The sequence below is a fragment of the Pezoporus flaviventris genome, unplaced genomic scaffold (assembly GCF_033815535.1).
Source record: "Pezoporus flaviventris isolate CSIRO_AGI_PZ_B2104156 unplaced genomic scaffold, CSIRO_AGI_Pfla_v1 ptg000002l, whole genome shotgun sequence".
NCBI lineage: Eukaryota > Metazoa > Chordata > Aves > Psittaciformes > Psittacidae > Pezoporus > Pezoporus flaviventris.
The window spans coordinates 61424212-61447828 of NW_026892550.1; the positions used below are offsets into that span (position 1 = coordinate 61424212).

A 23617-nucleotide genomic window follows, 5' to 3' on the forward strand; every position below is an offset into this window, starting at 1 on the left:
AAGCAGTTAAGGTTCAAATAAATTCCAGAACTGATGGAGTCCAGGTTTCCATGCGTGGATCTGTAGAAATAATATAAATTTATAATTCAGGTTATATGTGACTAGCTTTCCTTTTCCTCTATTCATACGTATATAAAACAGCTACTCTTTAGTTGGGGTTTTGGTATAAAACACCAGTTTTGCAAGCTAGTTTGATGCAGCATATTTGTGAGCAACAAACAAAAATATGTCAATTCACATGTTCAGCTTTTCAGAACATCAGGAATTTAGAAGAAACATGAATCGCTTTTGGTATGAAAAGCTGTAATGCAAAAAAGATGCAGTCCCTTCTGTTGATACTTCAATTCAAGCTCCTCATGTTTCCCTTGAGTATCCCATGCATAATAATCCTAACAGAATGAGAATTCTGCATGTGGAATTCCAGTCTCAAAGGAGGGTTCCTCTAGTTCATTGTAGGTCAGTATGAGGGGAAAGATAAGCAGCAACTTGACTTTGTCTGTGCCAGTCATAAGAGAATTCACAGTCCTCCATTATCCTCTTAAAAATATTGTGAGGAAAATTAATTTATTTGAATATTTTTTTCCATTATTATTGCAATTAATCAGCTGGATAATTGTTATTTCTGTTTCTTCCTGTAACTGCAGAATGACTTGGTATTGTATTAATGAACACATTCTATAGAGTTCATTCTTTGAGGTTATTTTTTTCTGGTGGTTATGTTTTTCAGAAAAAGGCTGATAGAAGTCGCAGAGTGAATTCAGCATGAGTTTCAGTATTGCTTGCTTGGCCTCTGCAGTATAGGAAAGTTTCTAGGTTTCTGTCTTGAAATATCTTCCTACTTGCTTTTAACAGTTTGTGGTATGATCATTTCTAAGAGTTACTGATTATATATAATTCCTCAATGCTGATATGCCTATCTTCCATATAAATCAACTGAATGCTGGAAAGTGGGAGCCTGTTCTTACATCAGTTGTAGTTAAAGTGTGTAGCTGAATGTGAAAATATTTCAAAATTTTAAAAGCTACATATAATTTTATAAAATTATATTTAATTGTTGCAGCAGCATTGAGAAGAAGATTATTTGATCTCTTCCAAGAATACGGTACAAGAGATTAGTCTAGAATTTTTTTGTACTGAACTTTATCTTCATTGTTTTTTGACTGACAAGTGTGCCAGCATTCTTACCTGATCAACTTATCTGTTAAGTTTCTGAGAGTTGCAATAAACTGTGTGAGTGATAACGAGCAGCAAGATAACAAATGTGCTAAATAAAGAAGCCTGAGAGCATATTTGAACTCTCCATCACAGGAGAAATTAATTAATGAACAAGACTGCACAGTCTCCATGATATGCAAAGGATCAAACCACCCTTGAAAGTGCCAGAAATATTACATGTCCTGGCATTATCTCCTCAGGATCCATTTTGCTTATATTTTCCCTTCCCTGCATTGCTCCCCCTTTGCTCCTGCCAAAAAATTACAGCAGTCATTTGGAAGATCAATTTCTCTTTGTCATATGCAGATTTATTTTTTTTTTTTAAGAAAGATTCTGAAAACTTGAGTATTGTAATGTACTACAATTAATTTAAAATATATACATGATAGGTTGTGCCTATTGGGTTTGGTCTTACAAAAACACCTGAGAGTTAGGGAAAGCAATGTGAAAAAGAGGAAAAAAAGACTCTGTAGTACAAAATATAAATGATACTTTATGTTAAGAGTATAAAATGTTATTTTAACAGTAATGAAAATACCAACACATTTCAGTGTAAATAATATTATCTATTATTGTATTATGTTATAATGGCATTTCCTAATATGGAAAACCTATGAAGTACTTTCTTCCAGAAAAAATAGTGTGTGTTAGGGGGCTTAGAAGAAGGGGTACAATTTTAGTTCCTTTTGTCCTTCACAGTGATCAATACAGACAGCAATAAAATATCAGTGGTTGACAGTGCTGTTGAGCACAAGTTGTCTTCACTCTCCAATTGGAAATCATTGCCTAAAATTTACCCTTCTGTTCTCAGTTTAATGGTCTCTGTATCCAAGGGGAGCTCAGATGCTTACAGAGATGAAATCATTGCATCCTATTCCCAGAGGACTACTGGTTATCATTACACATAACATGCAGACAATACTGCTAGGAGCCAGTTTGCCTCATGGTAATATGTAGTTCATCACCAGCTTCTGTAGCATGCTAAAGAGGTCTTGCCACACAGTTTGGGACTATTCGGGTGTAGACTCAGGGGTCTCAGCAGTTATTTTCCTGTTTTGCATCAGTTTTCATCTTCTTTATCCTTTTCTGCTATGGTCCACCTCAGGCAGTCTCCTTCTAGGGGAATCTGAAAGGAGCAGCTGTTACAGATACCATTTCCTCCAATTGTTGCCACTGGTTCCTTTTGCTGTTTAGCGTGCTTCTCCCTCCCCCCAACATGCACACACAGTAGCACGCATATAAACTTGTTTCTCTTTCATTCGTGTCTTCTAACAGGGCGGAGAAGCATATGTTCAAAATATTCATTATCTGATGCAGTAATTAAAGGTTGAAATGATTAAGCTGCAGCCTATTATATGAAAAATACGCAGTCACTTTGTATCGAATGGGCTAGTTTTGTTGGAGAAAGTGTTTTATTTGCCAGGCACTTGGTGTTTAATCTTACGTAATTTGATTTGGTGTGTAATCTGTATAAATTGCTTTAATTGTATTTGATATATATGATTGATTTCAGTGGACCTACTCAGATGTAAAAACATAAGTGTTTGCAAGTTTAAAAACCTGGGAACTAATTATGTTCAGTAGCAGTGTGGTATGTTCATAATATTTTTCATATCATCTGGTTTATAATCAAGCCTAATGGCTATTCCACAAAATATGACACAAAATATGAATAGTTCACATTATATAGATTTTATCTTAAACATTATAGATTTTGTCAGGGAGAGTTCTCTATCTAGACTAATTTTTAAATAAGTTACTATTTGCTAATTTTTCTTTACACTTCTGTAACAAGCTAAATATTAACTGAAACACTTCTGTGTCATTAGAAATTTTGCATGAGGTATTGCAATCTAAGGCTTGATGTGGGAAATTTTTTTTTAAACTGGGCTTTCAATAATGCTTCAAATAGTTGGGCATCATGGATTATTTCCTCTTTTAATTAGAGTTGCATCCCAAATCATCAGGAGAATTCCAGTCCTCATCCCTTGTCTAAGCATTAGGCTTTTTCTAAGTATTCTTATATTTTAGATATTGAATCTTGTGTTTCAGATATGTTACACATTTAAATAATAGAGGCAGTGCTCATGAGTACTGAGACTCATGCCAAAAATAAATGTGGTAATTTATGACACAGCATTACTTGCATGAATTGTCAGAATTACGATATACAAGCCACAGGCATAAAATTATCAAGAAAATTTATGAACTTACAAAGACATCTTCACATTTGAAATGACCCTATTAAAGTAATCAGAGGTGATTTATGACCATAAAATTAATTTCTGCAAAAGCCTATGTCAAAACAAGTGAAAATTTTTTCTCAACTCATGCAGCTAGAGAGAATACAAGTAAATGTGTCTGGGATGTGGATACCCTGAAATGAGTATCACAGTAGATTTTATCTAATTATATCTATTATATCTAATTATATAGATTACACCTATATGTACGCATGAATTTAGTGAATCAAGGAGGATCTTAACCAGTAAAGGAATTCCAAATGGTGGACTGCATGTCATCCTCTTTTCTCCCAAACTTTGTGAAAGGTAGTTCCTTTGAGATATGCTTACTTATCCTAGTGCTTTGCTAAAAGGCTGAACATTTCTGTCAATGGTGACTGGGTAGACACTGAGTTTATGTTTAATCTTGCATTATTGTTACTACAAAAAGAAGCAATTAAGTGAACACTTGCAAAACACATGAAAGGTAGTATGTAATGGAAATTATTTCAAACTTCTTTCTTTTAAATCAACCAGATTGTCTTTTATTCATCTGTAAGTGATATTTAGCAACTACTAATGAAATGTAACATTCTCAGCTTAGCAAATGCCTCACCTGCTCGAAAAAAAAAACAACACCAAAACCCAACATTTTAGCATACCAGTTTAAGAAGAGGTCTTGTCATTCTTTATCTTAGAATGATTTAATCTTAGAATGATTTGGGTCAGAAGGGACCTTAAAGATCATCTAGTTCCAAACCCTCTGCCATGGGCAGGGACACCTTCCACTAGACCAGGTTGCTCAATGCCCCATCCAACCTGGCCATGAACACTTCCAGGGATGGGGCATCTGAACTTCTCTGGGCAACATGTGCCAGTGTCTCACCACCCTCACAATAATGAATTTCTTCCTTATACCTAATCTAAATCTACCATCTTTCAGTTTAAATCCAGTTCCCCTTGTCTTTTCACTACATGCCCCTGGAAAAAGTCCCTCTCAGATTTCTTGTAGGCCGCCTTTAGACACTGGAAGGCTGCTATAAGGTGTCTTCAGAGCCTTCTCTTCTCCTGAACAACCCCAGCTCTCTCAGCCTGTCTCCATAGGAGAGGTGCTCCAGCCCCCTGATCATCTTCACAGCCTTCCTCCTGATATGCTTCAGCAGGTCCACATCCTTCTTACGTTGTAGGCCTCATTTCTGGACACAGTACTATAGGCAGGGTCTCACAAGAGCAGACCAGAGGGGCAGGATCACTTCCTTCGACCTGCTGGTCACGCTCCTTTTGATGCAGCCCAGGATATGGTTGGTTTCTGGGCTGTGAACACACACTGCCAGCTCATGTGCAGTTTCTCATCAACCAACACTCCCAATTCCTTCTCCACAGGGCTGCTCTGAATCACTTCTCTACCCAACCTGTAGCTGTGCCTGGGGTTGCCCTGACGCAGGTGCAGGGCCTTGCACTTCGTGTTGTTGAATTTCATGAGGTTGGCATTGGCCCACCCTTCAAGTGTGTCAAGGTCCTTCTGGATGATAACCCTTCCCTCCAACGTGTTGACTGCACCACACAACTTGGTGTTATTGACATTCAGGGTGTGTCATGGACAGTGGGACTGAGGGTGTACTCAATCTCACTGTCCATATTGCCAAAAAAGACATTAAACAGCTTCACTCTTAGAGGCTTCACTTTTATTAGAGCAATTTTTAAATTGTTCTTAAAGCTGTAGTCATAGATATTTTGTATTTTTCATATCTGAGGAGTAAAAAAACCAAACAAAGCTCTGAGTCATCTTTGAAAGTAGGCATTTCTGATTGATCTTGACAGTGACAATGGATTATGTACAGAGAAAAGTTTTCTTCTTGAAGGCCTAGAATTACTGAGCTAATTCTGAAACTGATTAAATTTCATGTTTCTGAAAGGTCACACTGCTACTAGTCATTTGTGAAGATAGTACACATAAAATAATGTGAGAACAATTAGTGCTGGTAGTGAACTTTGCCCTGACAAAATATACTAACTCAAATACTGATGGAATTGAGAAGGTAGAAATTATTTGTATTGAGAATCTTAAAGAAAACCCAAAACTTTAGGAAAAAGGTGGATGCCTGATCAGTTACAATTTTTTGATAATTTAGCACTTAATTCCTAAGATGAAAGAAAGATCTAACTTTTTATTTGAATATGAAAGTCAACAGTCTCTTAGTGAAGGGAAGATTCATTCTGCTAGTTTCATCTAGGTAACAGTTTTCCTGTCTTAGCCAGTTTCTTGAAAACTTAAAAAAAAAAAACAGGGAAAATATTCTGAGTAGCCTAGAGATGTAATGACGCTATTCTCCTTCATTTCTCTTCTGTACACGACATATGTATACTTTCCTTGGTGGCATGGTGTCTATTATACTTTCCTTGGAACATGATATCATTTTCCTTTTGAATTTGTGTTTCAAGTTGCATTTTTCTTGGTTAATGGCATCAGAATAACTCCATTCAGTAAAAAATGGATTTTTATCAAGTGGCCTACAAGAATACCCTTTATAAGAAAACAGTCTTAAATGTAGTGCTGCTGCAGAATTGTAACAGTGAAGTTATACAAAAATTATACAGCATGAAAAATAAAAGCAGTTGCATATGTAAAAAATCTATTACTTGATGACAAGCAAATCAGATTAGCACATTTCCATGTTTTCCCATAGCAACAAAGAAAATAAATGCACTAGTAACTTGTTGATATCAACCTTACTCTTCAGAAGTCTCATGTTCCCTAAGACTGGCTACCATAAATGGGTGGATTTTCATCTCATCTTTTACAATTTTAAATTTAATCATTCATACATCCCAAAAGAGCAAGACAACTGCAGTGAGCTGCAGATTCGACTGCATGTTCCATCAGATAACTCTATAGCACCTTTTCAGAATTTTAGGACTATCTGACCACAAGTGTTCTTATGAATCTGAATACAAGTTGGTGACATAAAGTTTGGGGGCTATGCACGGAGGACATTGTTTTGTTGGCATGATTGGTTTTAACTCCCAAATGGTATGAATGTTCCTGGATTTATATGCATTTATTAGATTTATGTAGCCTTACTTATATCCTGAATTTAGAAGTCATGCAATTTAACATATCTAATGTAGTTTCCCAAACTTCATACTCTGTTGTTTTAAGATTTTGACTAAGGATATCTGCTACAAAATGGCAAGTTTTATGTTATCTTTTACACATATGCACTTGCTCACATACATCCTCTGTATGAGTTTGCAAAAGAACTGAAGGGGCTGCAGTGCAACATTAATAAGAATAATTACATGCTTCTGCTTTAATAAGAACAACATAAATTGTAAGATCAAGAGAATTCTTTGTATGATTCTGAATCATTTCCATGAAATTGTTGCTAGCTGTTTTCTTTGAAGTTGAAACAAATTGTCTAGTACGGTACTGGAGGTTTACTTAGCTCTAATACGTTGAAACATTGGGGACAAAGTCATAAAAACTCCTTAAGCTGCTCTGCAAGGAAGTGAAAATATCTTTGAATACATTTTTCACAATGCAGGGCATGCAGGGCAAAGCAGCTAGCAATCATGGAGCCTTCACTCTTGTCCTACCTTTTTGATGCAGCTGATAGGACAGAACAATCTCTGCTATTCTCTGGCAGGTTGGCCAATGGGGATGACTCTTCCTTATGCTTTGCCAAGCAAGGCAGGAGTTCAGAGTGTGACCACAGCTATACAGTGTCTGTTTTATTGGATATAAGGTTACAGTTAGTCCACTTGCCCTGACTGAGGTTTCTAAAACTGTAATAACTGTCTTCTGTCAGTTAAAAAATGTGATTTAGGCATTTTCTACTTACTCTATTGAAACTTTTTTTTTTAGAGTACCTAATAAAATATACTACCTTTTTTTTCCTTTTTTTTTTTTTTTAAATAACTACCGGTATACAAGTTTCCACTCATTTCATTCCCACAGGCTAGGAACAAAAATGACAAAGCAGTACAACTGTATGTTGTAGAGGTTATTTACTTTATGTACTTCTGACTATATTGGATTTTTAGCCTATGTGTGTTAAACCTTGAACCTAAATGCTGTATATAATTGGAGGAAAGAGTTAGTTACAGCATGTCTGAGTTCATAGCTTATATTATCTGAGAAACAATAGCATGAAAGATCTTAAGAATTAACAGTAGTATGTCCATTAGTGAAACCACACATATACCCAGGGCTGAAGGAAACGGCTGAAAAACTGTATGAAAAAAAAATCTCTCTTAGATAATATACTTATGAAAGTCAGACTTTTTATGTATTTTTAGAAATGAAACATTTGTGTCCACACTGTACAAACTCAGGAATTTCAGTACTTAAGTGCAAATATATTCATAATCTGGGAGGGTTTGTTTTCCTTTTTATAGTTTAGTTTAAATATACAGGCTTAAAAAAAAAAAGTCTATAAAGTAAGGCTTTTAAAATTAGGTTGTTTTCTCAAATTGGTATAGTTCAAGCTACAGCAATTTACTTATTAAATACATGTTAAAATTTCAGTTATTTCCATTGACTTCAATGATACAACACATATTCAGGTGTCAGCAAATGCTTAACAACTTTGCTCGATCAGAACCATCGATAGCTAGATTGGAGAATAGGAGATCTTGATTCAGGCATCAGATCTTAAGGAATTTAAAATTTATCCTTTGATAAGTAAATAGCTTGAGAAGTTAAAACACTGAAGTGTGCCAGTATAAAGCATGGGGCTTGCTGCTTCATTGCTAGAAGCAATTTGTTTTTGCTGTTTTGCTTTCAGCTTATGTATTATTTCAGAGCTGATCAAAAGAACTGGTAGCAAAGTGTGAAATAAATTGTACTTCTAAATAAACCGATTTAACATTCCTTGGTGCTTTAAGTGATTTCAGTAATATTAATATTTAAAATATTTCTGTCTGCAATCTTTTTATTACTACATATAACAATAATGGCCACCATTTCATTCTGCTGTTTTTCGTATTAGAATATTACACTGTAAACATTGTAAAAATACTATCTTTTAGCACTGAAGTAGATGCAAAAGATTTCAAGTGTCTATTTGCATTTAAATGAGTCAAGTTTTATTCAGTCAATAAAACCAGTCTATTAATCCTTTTACTCCATTTCTTACATGGGCTTAAACCAAAGAACATGAGGTTTTCAGCTGAACAAGAACTTTTGCTTAACTTTCATATAGGTAGGCGGAAAAATAATGGCTTTTAACCGACTTAAACTGGGAAGGTATGCAAAAAAAAATTATCTCTGCCGGTTTTTCCATTGCATTATGCACATTTAAGGATTTATTTGCTTGCTTTTAGATAAAACTGTGTAATTAAAAATACCTGTTCATGGGTGGGCTAAAGATATTAGTAAGCATGAAACAGAATATTTTTAGCTGTTTTGTCTAAGAAGTAATAGGCATTTAAGCATATACATGCATATCGTATGATATTAATGTCTTAGGAGGCTTACAGCAACCTGACAGAAAGGTACATTCATGTAGACATAACAGTGTGATAAAAGCAGTCCAGACATCTGGATCGCAGTGCTGCTATACAGAAACATTTCTGAACAATTCACATTATTGCACTTACCCAAATTTCCAGTCTCATCCACCCCTTTCTCCTTGTTTCTTTCTCAGCCTCCGCCTTTGTCTTTTATGTACTTGAAGAATCTCATTTTTCCTTTACAAGTCACCTCCATCTGCTTATGTGTCAGTGTGGCCCTCGTGCCACACATCACATTGAGGAATTCTCAAGATGAAGGGCTGTATTCACATCAGTACTTCTGTCTCAGCACTGTTTCATGCTTGTCACTGTTCAGCACTCAGCGCCACACTGCCTTGTTTTGTCAATAACCATTTATTTGTTGCTGGAATAGTAGCAACCATTACATCTGACCTCCCTGTTTCATCAATTATGGATAGATTATTGGATGTGAACATCTGCAAAAGCTTGCTGTTGAACTTACCTCCTGGCTGGGATTAGATAAAGTATTAAACTGTTGTTTATTGTCAGGCCAAAACTCTACTGGGAAGCCAGGGAATTCCTGGACTAGCAGACTCCCATCAGCAAGCACCAAAAATTGTTTAGTATTGCCACCGTTTCCCATAAGATCGTAGCCATTTATTATTTACACTTATTACTAGTTGTTATAACATACTTGATAAAAGCTCTTGGCAGGCACAGTGTTTCCAGCTATTGTCACATCTGTCAGGATGGAAAGGATACGTAAACCGGTTTTTCCTCTTATATTGCTGTTAAAGGGTAACAGATGAAGCTTCTTCACTCCAGACTGTTAAGCCATGCTTTATTTTGAAGAAATATGTCAACAGTGGCTGGTTTGGAAAACATTACATTCCTGCACTAAATAAGGATTGCAACAACATTTACTAGAGTAATGTCTCTTGCAGTTGAGATTTCAAAATGCATGGTATTAACAAACTAAAATACCTGACTTTTATGCTTGCATAGGTGTTTGCTTTGAAGGGCCTGGCTGATTTTTTAATTTTTTTTTTAATTTATTTTAATAAAATGCCTCATGAGAGATATTAAATAACAAAATTACGACTGCATTCCTGAAATGTTGTAGGTGTAAAGAGTCAGAACTAATATAATTTAGTGGCACAGAAGGCCAGAATTAAGAACAGTAATCCATCCAGAGGCTAATACAGAAGAAATGGATGGGAAAAAAAGTTAATGTTTATTCAATCATGTGTACATTTCATCTCTTTAAAGTTTCCTGTGCAGCAAAATGAAGCATACAGGGTGAACTCCTGACCTTGTTGGAAGACAACAGACATTTGAAATTGCTCTGGGGAAATGAACTTTTCCAGTTAGTTACTTGTATTTACATATCTTCCATTCAGAATCAAAGCAAAATACTCTGAGTACTATGCAAAGCATACAAGACTAAATACAGACAAAGAACCTTAGGTCTTAACTTGGTAGACTGTTAAGGAATTAGTAAAATTTTTGTATTCTCTCATGCTACAAACAGATAACCCAAATTGTGAATTTCCAGTCAAGTTTATGGAGTGTCAAGGTAAACAGTGCACTTGATAGCCAGGCATAATGGGGGAGGGAAGAGTGGGGACTGAATAGAACAGTTATCCCTCAGGGAGAGTGTCAACCAAGCAACACCTTACTGACAGCCATGTCCTAGAACAAGGGTGCTCCATTTCTGTGTTTGACTCAGCCAGATTTCTGCGTGAGTTCCTCTACATCCCTTCCCATCCTCGTATCCCTGATTCCCTTGCTCCTAGATGCATGCTTATGCTATGCGTTATCTAAATACACACATTAAAGCCCCTGGAATAGCAGTTTGGCCTATTGCAGACAAATTCTTTGTCTCTAGGAACATTTCTGGTTTGAGTTTTGTTTTTTTTTTTTTTGGGGGGGGGAATCAAAGTTTATTTATCAAAACAGTGAAGTCCAGTGTAATTGGATGTGGCTAAGGGCAAGAAGTTAGTGTTCACATTTACAGAATTCGAGTTGATGTGTTTCAGTTGTGGGAAAAGAGAGAGAACTAACAATTCTAGCAAATCAGGGACTATTCACTCTCTCCCCAGCATCGCACCCAGTTTCAGTATCCCTTAACTGTGAGCATGCAGACCCAATGCTGTACTGCTTCTACCCTGGATGCTCATTATGTCCGAATGCATTTATCATTAAACAAGGTGCAGCCTGCCATTCAGTTGATATTGGTGTATTACTTTCTTGGGATCAATAAACTCTGTTTATTGTAATCAATACATTACATGAACAATACAATTTTCTTATTGCTGTCCAACCTTTCTCAGACTGCATTTTGGCCAAAATAAGAATACATCTGGGTTTGCATTGTGAAACTCTTCTTTGACCTTACCCAGGATGGCCACAGGCATGTAACCACTCAAATTATGGTAATCGAAACTCTGATTTTTAGGCATTCTTAAACATGCATTTCTTGGGGAGCTATGGGAGAGAGTTTACTGAACTGCAAAATGCCTATGCATAAGGTTCTATTGTCTTTTATTTTCACTGAATGGTATCAAAATGATTATTTAGTGACTGTCAGAGCTATGTGTATTTTCTGAAAGTATTTAAGAGTTTCTAAGTGGTATGAGGCCAGTAGTCTCTCTTAACTGCATTGTCTTCTACCAACACCTATTGTTGGCTCCAGAAAAATGTCACATGCTTGCTAGCCAGGCTGGGCCTTAGCCTGTTAGTGCAGCGCCTGTCAGAAATCATTAGCTACTGATCTCTTTGACTAATGTTCCAGTTGATTGTCTGATTCATGTTCAGGATCTGTAAATGAGGCAGAAGCATCTTTATTGCTTACCAGCTGTGAAATGGCTAAACACAGCTAGATTTTCAGAAATCAAAATAAATGTATTTCCAATAAAGTTTGACAACAATATCAAGTGCAAAGCTGAGACCAGAGCTATGGGTTTGTGGTTTTTAAAGTTACAGTATTATAAATCAATATTATGCCTTCATGTTTTTGTCAGAGTAATGTATTTTACCAAAATAGCAAAATACTGGTAGTAGCATTAATCTTGTGTCGAGTTGGATAGATATTCTTCATTCAACATAAATTCATACCTTCGATTTTTACTCTTTTGTCCATTATCTCCAGATGTGTCAATGTTTAGGACAGCCTATGGCCTTTTGTCTGAGTCCTCAGTGTATGCTAACAAGGTATGTGCATGTTTTTGCGTATGCATAAAAGAAGTACAGGTGTGACAACAACAAAAAAAAACAAAACTGGGGTTTTGAAGAGGGAGAGTCTTAGCGGAGGAGCTGTTTTATATTAATAGAATAACCCCACAAGGGTCATACTGGCATAATGCTGAGATAACTAGAAGCAAATCTGCTCCTGGGATCTGACTAATATCTTTCTTGGCAAAGGGGGTAAACATGAAAATCACCGCTATCTACAGAATCAGTGCAAGAGCTATATGACAAATAGGCTCTAGTTTGAGGATTTAATCAGAGCTTGTTACTTTATCTTTGCACTATAACTAATTGTAGCCACAATAGATTTACAAAGACCCAGGAAGAGAGTTGATTTTGGAAAGAGGTGCTCCCACAGTAGCTATCGTCCTTCCAGATGCACTTGCGTCCAGCTTTTGTTGCTGAACAGGAAAACAAGGGAAATTGTGCAATGCATCCTGTTGTTTTTTTTTTTTTATTTATTCCTATTTTGGAACCATAAAAACTCCTTTTTCTCTTTCTCCCTTTCTTTTCCATTTCTTTCCCCATTTCTCTTTCTTTTCACCTTTCCCTTTTTCCTTTTTTTTTTAACTCTGCATACACCAAAATAATACTGGATAGCATATAGGACAGTTGTCTGCAATGTGGAAGACAAAGTTAGAGTCTTCACCCTGCCACCTTCCCACATTCTGCGTAAATAAGAACAAGCAGTTGAAATCCACTGTTCATTTCTTTATGACTTTTATTGTCATTTTATTTTGGGTTTTTTAGCCAGCAATTCTACTGTAGACCCACAGAAGTATGAAGTTTGAGACAGTGTGCTTTGTCATACAGAGCCAAAAATTAATTCATTATCAGAATCAGTGCAGTTTTCAGAATTTTTATGTTGTTAAACTTATCTTACATTTTCTTTTCAGAGGGAGAAAAAAGTGTACATTATTCTGATCTGTTCAACTGCATATACAATGGTATTTTTCTACTAGTTGCTAGGAGTATCAAACTCTCTGAAACAGTATGGAAATTTTATAATGGAGTCCAGCATGATCAGGATAAATTTATTGCAACAGCTTCCTTCCTCAGAAATCTTTGTACATAGCAAAATAATACTAAAATAAAAAAAAAAAGAAAGGCATTTTGCCCCTTCAGTAACTCTAAATCTCTGAAAACGTTGTTACCAAGATGACATTTTAATGCACAATACTGAAGGAGATGAATGTTATTTTAATAATGACACTTTTGTTTCTCCAACGTTTACATGTTAATCCAGCATTTCATCCAGCCCTATCTCCACTTCTTTTTCTATCCTGAATGTTGAAGTTAAGGCATGAACCATAATTGAGGAGGCTCCTCTGCACTTGCTCTACATAAATGGATACTGAGCAACTGTAGTGTACAGGGGCACTGCACAGCTCTTTTCCATCAAGAATACATCCCTTTCTGTGTCCGTATGTAATATATGAAGCTGGAGGAGTTACTTAAAATACAAGCATATTTTGTATTATATTTCTACTTCTAATACATGATATTTTCTATTGTAATTTATGAAGATTTCCTCCCTTTCATGTAGATGATTTAATTATTGTTATTTAATCATTATTTAGAGTGAAATGTCTGATTTGTATAACATAGTAGTAATCTGGGACCAAAATGGGCACTTTTCATCAATACAAATAAGTGGCTTTATTTATTTACTTACTTCTTTCTAGCAACTGTTTCAGGGATGCAGTGAACCAACTTTTTACTCTAACTACTCTGTCTAGGTTTTCCCTTGGTTTTAGCTGTACTTTTTAGGCTTTTTCATATCTTTAATAAAAAGAAAAGTACAGTAGCCCAAGCCTTAGGCACCAAAGTAAAATTCCTGTGCTAGATAGTAACAACCAGAGGCCTAGTTAAATATTGCAGAGGACAGTTTAAAGTCTTTCAGGATTTCAGTCCTGTACATAAGAGTTTTGGAAACCTCCTGACACTTTTATGGTAGGTTTTCTTATATGGACACAATTACTACAACAAATGTTGTAGCTCCTCTGGGTTAAATGCAAACCCAAGAACTGTTTTTTGGACACTTGTGTGTATCTCTGATATCATCCTGGAGTATTAGAAGGACACACTACAAGCTTTGACAACTTTGAGTTTTGGGCGAGTTCTGAACTGATGTGACAACTTACTAACTGAGGTGCCTTTATGCTCTTTTTGTCATCTTGTGCATTGAAAATGACTCAATTGAGAATGACTCAATTGAGAATGACCTTCAAGTATAACATGCAATGCTAATGTACCCGAGAATATAACTGGTAAGAAAGTACTTGAGTATGGTAAGTAGTGCAGTGCATATTAATAAATGCTACTTTTTGTGCAGAGCTTATATAACAAAAAAAAAAAGAAAAAAAAAAAGAAAAAAAAAAAATAGCCTTGTCCAAGGATACTCCTGCATGGAGTAAAACTCTTTCAAGAACTAGCAAATCTGAGTAGTGGAAACTGGTAGAAATGGTGACATCCACAGCATTAGCATACACAGCTTATTTTCTTTTGACCCGTGTACTTTTTTCAATGACAGGGGATGCAGTCTTAATAGAAAATGCCCTATCTTTTATCTTAGTTTAAATAGGCATCTTGGGGCATGCACGATACTGTCATATGTCCCTGGGTATCTCCCATCCCCCTTCAGAGCTGGTAAATGACATTCACTACTCCTTTCTTAGAAATGTGCAAAAAGGATTTCCATAGATCGTCTTTGGAGATTTGCTGTTTCCTCATGTGTGTAATAGGTTGGGTCAAGCAATAAAGAGGAGGGAGGAAAGAATAAGATTTAATTTTATATGTACTCTCCCATCATAACCATTGGAAACAAAAGGGCTGAAAAGAGAAATTATGCAATAGTAGTGATGGCAGTGTTAAGATCATACATTTTTATACAGCAACTGTAAGCCTATGGTTAAGGAAGTGGTCATGATAATGGAGCATTCCCAGCCAATGTTAACAAACTGCTTGTGTGTGTAAATAGTCATAAAAATAACAACTTTATCTGCATTTTTTTAAGGCAACATAAATTAAATGAATAGCCTATAAATTATTGACTTCCCGTGCATCCAGATTCTACTAAGAAAAGTTGTCAAGTTGATAGTTTAAAGAAAGAAAAATATTAAGTTTATTTCATCTTATCATTCTAAAACACTATGAATGCAAAAGATACCATCTTCAGGTATTGATTATCAGACATTCATAAAAGCACAGCCTCTTAAAATCTTTTAAATTATGGATAAGGAAATTTATATTGTGAATCAGGTAATATCCCTTTGGCTTTTGCAAAGTGCTAAAATACAGGGATTTAAATGCAGGTTATATCTCTTTAATTTGTAATTATTGAGTAGTTTCAAATAACTATAAGTCATGATCAAAAACTAGTCCCATTACAGCTAATTAAGGAAGAAATGTACAACTGGGAAAACTTTCAATTTTGTGTTTCATATGGACAGAAAGACTGAAAAAAAAAAAAAAAAGTATAAAATCTTAGCATTGTATTTATTGGGTTTTATTTTCCTGTTTCACAGACTTTGGACACCTCTGTAAAAATCTTCACACCACTTTGTGATTCTGCTGGCCTAAGCAGAGCATATGCAGCTATAGCCAAGATCCTGGTAAGGTAGGTTAGGACATCCTTGTCAGTGCAGATTCATTCAACTGTGAAAGACTTAAATTGTTAGAGGTCTGTCACTTCCCATTACTGACTGCTTAAATTTTAAGCAGTGCCCTTCTTGCAGTAAGTGACCCTTTCATGGAAAGTTATTTGAAGCTGGTACATATTTTCTAAAGTGTATGATCCAAGCTTTTCTTTACCTGTAAACTATAATATGTCCTTTTCCCCTCCCTACTTTGGGAACTGTGGTTTTTTGTATGTTTGTTTGTTTTACCCAAGACTGGGAGAGATCTTACTGGAAAATGGGAATCCAGGCATATTTTCCAGGTTAAAAAGACTTTAAAGAATGTAACAAGCTTCAGCAGGTGTCTCAGTGTAATCTCTCTGAGCTCTAAGTTTCTATTTATTGTACTTTCTTCTGTGGAAGAATTTCTAGTTTGTACATGTGTAACTAGATACAAATTTGTCACAAATAAAATGTTTGTCTTCAATGTTTTCCTTTCAGCATCTGAAATTAAAATCTAATTCCAGGTGAATTTTTTTTTAACTCTTCAACTTGTTACACAAATAATTTTGAAATAAAGTTGTCTAATGTAATTATCTTATGAAATAAGAAACATAAAAGAGGTTAAAATTAAGGTTGCAACTTATCCTTGATTCCTCCTATGTTTGGGGACTTCAGTGCATATGATGCATGATAGAGGTTGGCAATTTTTTTATAGAGGAGGACTTCTCACTAGGTTTATTTCAGCGTACAGAGAAAATTCTCCTGTCTGAGTTAGCTCCCTTTTCTCTCAGAGCACATAGGGGCTAGCAATAATCACAGGTCTCTTCAGTTCCCTAATATATAACTTACAGCTACCACCCTCATTGTAAAATATTTCTTCCTAACATCTAATCTAAATCTACCCTCTTTCAGCTTAAAACTCTTACCCACACAAGGGTATCACAAGGGTATCACAACAGGCCCTGCTAAAAAGTCTGCCACCATCTTTTTTATAAGCCCCCTTAAGGTACTGAAAGGCCACAATAAGCTTTCCCTTCAGGCTCAACAAGCCCAACTGTCTCAGCCTGTCTTCATAGAAGAGGTGCTCCAGCCTTTCTGCGGACCTGCTTCAACACCTCCCTGACCTCAACATGTCTTAGCATAGCTTCTGGGAGGATCTGCTCCATGATTTTTCCAAGCAGAGAGGTGGGACAGACAGGTCATTAGTTCCCATGGTCCTCATTTCTACACTTTTTAAAAATAGGCGCAATGTTTCCCTTTTTCCCGTCACCAGGCACTTCACCTGGCAGCCATGACTTTTCAAATGTACAGCCAATTCTCTTGGGACTCTGGGATGCCTCTCATCAGATCCCATAGGCTTATGTATGCTCAGATTCCTTGGGTATTCATAAACCTGATCTTCTCTTGCAGTGGGAGGGATTTTGCTCCCCTAGTCAACATCTTGCAGTCCATCCACTTGAGAGGCGTTAAAAGAGAGGTTGCCAGCGAAGACCAAGACAAAAATTTGTTGCGTACCTCAGCCTTCTGCTGTCTGTTGTTACCATTTTGCCAGGAGTAGTCATCAGGGGGGTATGCTTTCTTTTCTGGCTGACATACCTTTAGAAGCCCTTCCTGTTATTCTTTGCATCCCTTGCCAAGTTCAGCTCCAGCTGTGCCTTGGTCTTCCGGACCCCATCCCTACATAGCCAAGCAGCATCCCTATAATTTTCCCAGGGTATGTGTCCCTACTTCCACTGCCTGTGCATTTTCTTCTTGCCCTTTAGTTTGACATGCGGGACTTGACTCAGCCACGCTGGTACTTTGCATTCTTTTCCTGATTTCTTACACCTGAAGATTGAGAGCTCTTGTGCTCTATGGAAAGCATCCTTAAAGATCTGCCAGCTGTGTTATGCTCCCTTGTCCTGAGGACGGTTTCTCAAGGGGTCCTATTGACTAACTCCTTGAAGAGCTAGAATTTTGCTTTTTCAAAATTCAGCATCCTGACTTTATTCCTCACCTGACCCATATCCCTCAGGACTGTGAATTCCGTCAGTGCATGATCCCTGCAGCCCAGGCTGCCTCCAATCTTGATGTCATCAATTAGCTCATTTTTGTTGGTGTCTAACAGCGCCAGTATCACATCCCCTCTTGCAGGGCTGTCTGTTAGCTGGCTTAAGAAGTTAGTCTCAATGCAGTCCAGGAGCCTCTTGGATTGCCTGCAGCTCACTGTGCTACTTTTCCAGCAGATGTCACTATGGTGAAATTCCCCAGCAGGACAAGAGCCTGCAAGCGCAACGCCTCCTGTAGCTGGAGTAAGAAGCCTTCATCAGTAGACTCCCCTTGATTGGGTGGCATGTATTAGATGTTTCCTTTGCTGCCTTGGTCTCTAATTCTTACTCATGAGCTTTCAACCTGCTTATGGCTATTCTTCAGAGACAGCTCTTCACACTCTATCCATTTCTTGATGTAGAGGGAAACCCTTCCACCTCTCTTTTCTTGCCTGTCTCTTCTGAACACCCTGTAGCTATCAATAGCTATACTTCAGTCATGGGATACATGTCTCAGGTAAGATATATAATCTGTCTGTGGGCCTTATGTCTTCTGTAATGCTTGAACTCCATGACTGAGGATCGTAAGACTTGTGAAGCTTTTATCCATTTTCTTCAAAGGCCAATTCTGTTAGGAGGTGTAACAGATCATGAAACACCATTCCATAAAACCCATTCATTCATTGTTTTAAGTAGAAATGGATAAACTCCATTATAACTTTCACTATATCACAAGCAGCAGAAATAGCTGAGTAGCCTGTAAAGTATCTCTGACATGAGAAAATAGCACAAGCAACATTTGAATTGAGTGTTGAAGAAGCTGTCCAAATCAAGGCTGCTTTCGATTATCTTTGAAAGGCTGTAGCAACTAGGGGAGATTTCTGAGGACTAGAAGGTTGCAAATGTCACTCACTTCTGTCTTCAAGGGAGAGGATCCAGGAAACCTCATGCTGGTCAGCCTTGCTCTTATCCCTGAGAAGGTGACAGAGCAAATGATCCAGAAGCAATTTTCAAACATATTAAGGACAAAAGGGTGATTAGATTTAATAATCCAGGGAATTTGTACTTCACCAACCTGATAACTTTCTATGATAAGATAACTGGCTCAGTGGATAAAGGAAAAGCAGTGGATGTTGTTTCTCTCAATTTTAGCCAGGCTTCTGTCATTATCACCTATAACCTCTTCATAAATAAGCCGATAAAATATGGCTTAGATAAATAGAAAGTGAGGTACACTGAAAACCAGCTGAGATGCTGTTCTTCGAAGAACTGTAAACAGCAGCATGAGGTCCAGTGGGAGGTTAGTTAATAGAGGTGTACTCAGACAGTAGTACTGACACCAATACTGATTACGATCTTCATTAAGAACCTGGATGATGTGACCAAGTGCATCCTCAACCTCTTTGCAGACAATACAAAATAGAGGAGAAATGATTGATCCATACATAGGTGGCTGTGCTGCCCTTCAGAGGGACCTCAGCAAGCTGGAGAAATGAGCCAAAGGCAGTCTCATGAAGCTCGGGAGTGGGAAATGCAACATCCTGCATCTGGGGACAAATAACTCCAGGCACCAGCCTAGGCTGTGGGCTGACTGGCTGGGAAGGAGCTTGGCAGAGCAGGACCTTCAAAAGTCACTCAAAATTCCACAGGCCTCCTCTAGCTGACCTTGCTCTGAGCAAGGTGAATGGAGATAGCTCTGGAGATCCCTTCCAATCTTAACTATACTCTGATTCTGTGTTGCTGTCTTAAGCAGTCCTAGATAAATTGTTTTGCCATGTAATGCTCTCTGGCAAAACACTTTTGGTAACCCAGTGTGATGAATATTTCAGGCAAACCTACTTCTTAAAATTCAGTAACAGAATTTTTCATGAACAAAATCATGCTGATCTGACTCTACTGATTCTTCCTTATAGGAGGAAAAGGCAGAGAAAAATGGTTTGAGAAGCCAGCGTAGGGACATTTAAAAAAACATTTCTGTTTACTTTCACACCAAACTTTTGGATATTTACTTGTCTGATTTATAACAAGCAAGCAAATTTCTGTCAAGCCTGTTCAGAAAACATTGGATAAGTGCATGAATACATACTGTTGGTGACATAATTTCCATACTCGGCTTGATCACTTTTTCTTTACTTGTATTTTTATCTGATCTAGGCTAGACTTGTGCAAATAATAATTTGATGTGTAATGTCTTTACAAAGAAAAGATGGCTGTTTCTCTAAAATAATATGTTTTAAACATAACATCTGAGAGTTCACACTTACTGCCTTGTGACAGGTTGTAGGAAGTCAGCTGAGCCTTCCTAAATCACTCAGAACTTGTCTATAGCTTTGGAATATTTTGTGAAATCTATTCCAGATGTTTTCACAGACCATGGGAAACTAAAAAACTCTATCATGTGCATTTAGGCATGTCATTTTCTAGGGAAAAATCTGACATAATAGCATCGTGTTCTTGACTTATTCTGCAGGTGTCCACCATGGTAATGACTTCTTGTGGACATATGATTTATACATCCAATTCAATCACATGAGCAATCCTATAAAAGGTGCATATTTTCATAAAAGTCTAATAGGGGTAAAAATCTCATAGGGCATTTTAGCATGAAACTGGAAAATGAGTTGCTGTAGATCTGTAATCTCTTCTGCTGAAGTCATCATAACTGATCTGTGGGATCATGAATGACTATATCTTTTGGAAATTACATTTTATGCATTTAGAGAGGTGATGTCTAAGGAGATAGAAAGTATATGGCTGTATAAAATAACAGGTAGGTTTTTGAAGGAGCTATAAAATATTAGCCCTTTGAGTAGGAAAGACCTGTTCATCGTGTTATTGGGTCTTGTACAGGATAAAGTGTTTCAGTAATCCTTCTAGCATACTTTAAATATCTCAAGCTGGAGTGCTTTTAAAAGTACTTCCTTTGAAAAATTGTTAAACTCTACCAACCGATTGCTAGTTGGCATAAGTGAAGTTCTAACAGTGAGGAATATCTTTCTGGTATATCAAACTGATTTCTGTTTGAAAGAGGTTATATGCCCTAGCAATTTTCATATTTTCTATATGCAGAGCATAGGTTTTTATGTGAAATACAAAAAATGACCAAAAACACATCAGAACATTTCTATTAATTCATGAAATTAGGAAAACCTTTTTACATTTTCTCCTGTCACTGATTCCATTTGCTTTATTACTTTCAGCCTCTAGCCCGCAAACTTGGTGGCACAATCAACAAACCCCTTAGTGGCTGTTTCATCTCTGCTCTATTTGATTTCTCCACTCTGAGTAAATGATTAAGTTTTCATGCATTGGTTCAACCAAAATCTATGTTCACTCAACCACATCCTTTATTGATTACTTCTACTGCAAACAGTAGGCCAAGTGTGATATACATAATTGGACAGTTGTCAGGGGATGTGGGTGTTAACAGTCCTGTTTTCCCAATTGGAAATTGGAATCACCTTGATACACAAATATTCTGCACTGTTTCATTCTCATTCCTTGGACCAAGGAGTCCTTTTCCTCAGAATATATTTTTTTAACTCTCAAAGGTCTGGTTGAATGGATTTAATGATTATACCATATAATACGCTCTTCAAGTTGCACCTGTGCACTGCATATAGAAAACTAGAAAAACTGGAATTAATATTTGTCTAACACTTTAACCTTGTCCTTTAACTTATATAAATCATATGCTGTGTTTCTGTGGAGGAACATTTGATTTTCTCTTCTTAGGAAAAAAAAAAATATTTAAAAAAATGTGTTTCTAATTCTAAAATTCAGAAGCCTTTTGATGCTTGGCAGATGTTTACAGTACAGCATATTTAATGTTCTCATTATATTAAAATACTTAATTAGGAAACTGTAGTAAATCCAGCTCTGCTTATTGACAACTAAGGTTTATGGTAGCTTATAACATGTGGTAGCTGGTTTGCAGTGTTTTAGCATCTTTTTCTAGGAATCTAGCTCATCTCAGTCACATAGGTAATCACTGCAATATTGTAAATTTGCAGCCATGTTTTGTTGTGTTTCCTATTCTGGCAGGGTCTATCCTGTTATAATTACTCTAATGGGAGGGAATTGCAGACTTCTGACAGATTTTGAAAGCACATATCCCTAATATAGTTTATAATAAAAACTATAATGTAAATGAACCTCAGTCATTTGCTGCAGGAAGATAACTTTAAGGTGTTTTAAAATGGTGATAAATAAATCACAATTCTTTATCACTTACAGGAACTTCTATTTCTTGAGTTTCTTAATTAAGCCTAGATTTTTCTGGCTTGCTTGGTGGCTTGACATTTAGTATGCTACACTCCTACATTAGTGACTCAAGTTCATGGCTAATATTGAGGTCAGCTACAGCAACGCTTAAGCCTTAAAGGGAAAAAGAGCGTAGTGCCTTACTCACAAGCAAACCTAGATATCTATCTTATGTCTTGTAATCATACTGCAGAGATCGTCTATTGTTAATATGACTAGCTTTATTAAAAAATAAAGGAAATCTGCAAATGTTACTGTCAAAGTACATTAGCCAATTTTCAACTTAGATTCAGCTGTGACCTCAGGTTGCTCTGATCTCACTGGGATTTGGGGGTGACACCTGCAATCCACAGTTTATAGGTTTGCCTGTGTGATTCCAGCAGCCTTTTATCCACCCAGCCAAAGTGCAATATTGCATTCAGGGAAAGGCTGTTATCCCCAGAACTAAGAGACAGCACTGTTATGGAGCTACTGCTGCACCACCAGGGTTCTAGAGCAAGAAACGGCATCTCTGAATGACAGGAGCCCAAAAAAGCCTTAGTGAAAAACTAGCCTTTTACCTTCTTCCCCTATTTTTTCAGGATGTGGGGTCCTGCTATATTGAAAATATTATCAGCTGCTCAGTAGAAAAACCTGGAAAAAATGGAAACTCCAAAACCCCTATAAAATAATCCCCTGCATTTTCATTTGTGGCCGTAAAATATGGCACCATATTCAGAAGAAAAACTTTATTTCACTTAAAGGATCCAGTTCTGCCCTCAGGGGTTCTGTGTGGACTCGTCTTGTTGGTCTCAGCACAGGTAGTGCCCAGATGACTATTTCGGAAATAAAGTCCAATCATGAATGAGTCATCACAAAGTTGCTTCAGAACAGGCAGATAGTTCTTCAGCATTTGGAGAAACCTTCTGAGTGGTTTTTGTCCCTGTCCTTTGCTTCAGTCAGGGAAAAGCAGCTGAAACTACAAAGCACTTGGAAGAGTTCATGAAGGCTGCTGAGAACGCTCATCTAAGACAAAGCCTGGTGGATGCATGTGTATTACTTGGGAATATTTACAATGAAAAAGTAAGTATTGGTTGCAGTAACATGTCAAACAATTGGGTTTAATTCATGGTAAAAAAACTAAGTTTGCATAAGAGATGGCCCAGAATGATTTCATCCAGGTGTTATGTCTTACAAGATCTACCAAAGAAAATATTGTGTGACTAAATAAAATGTGCCATAAGTTTTTGGGTGAGGTGAAAAATTCACACCATATTTAACGCATAGGGGTTTGTTCTAGAAAAGGTGAATAAAAATTCCAAATTCAGATTATGGAAAATTTTCAATGTTGTGAAAATCTGCATCCGAATCACCATTCAAGCCTCATATGCCCATAAAGAGTTAACGCAAATGAAATTTTATTGTACTACACATTGAAATTCATGCTTTTTTAAAATGAATGTATACTATATTGAGTATTAATAAGCAGTATTTTATTTTAGCTTTTATTTTTTCTCTACATTCTCTCAGCTAAATTTAAAAAGTGGGTGCTATCAACAAATAGTTT

At 36.7% G+C, this 23617-nt stretch overlaps 1 protein-coding gene across 5 annotated transcripts in view; it reads left to right on the forward strand.

Annotated features, from left to right (window-relative positions):
- The window catches only part of TTC29 (tetratricopeptide repeat domain 29), a 148112-nt gene that overhangs the window by 71933 nt on the left and 52562 nt on the right, over positions 1-23617 (forward strand). For all 5 annotated transcript variants that reach the window (XR_009741242.1, XM_061441135.1, XM_061441163.1 and 2 more), the window contains 2 exons: positions 15689-15780; positions 23010-23133. Coding sequence is in view for 4 of the 5 variants with exons in the window: in XM_061441135.1 (XP_061297119.1) it covers positions 15689-15780; positions 23010-23133 (216 nt within the window). In the remaining variant the exon portion in view is untranslated. The remainder of the gene's footprint in view (positions 1-15688; positions 15781-23009; positions 23134-23617) is intronic.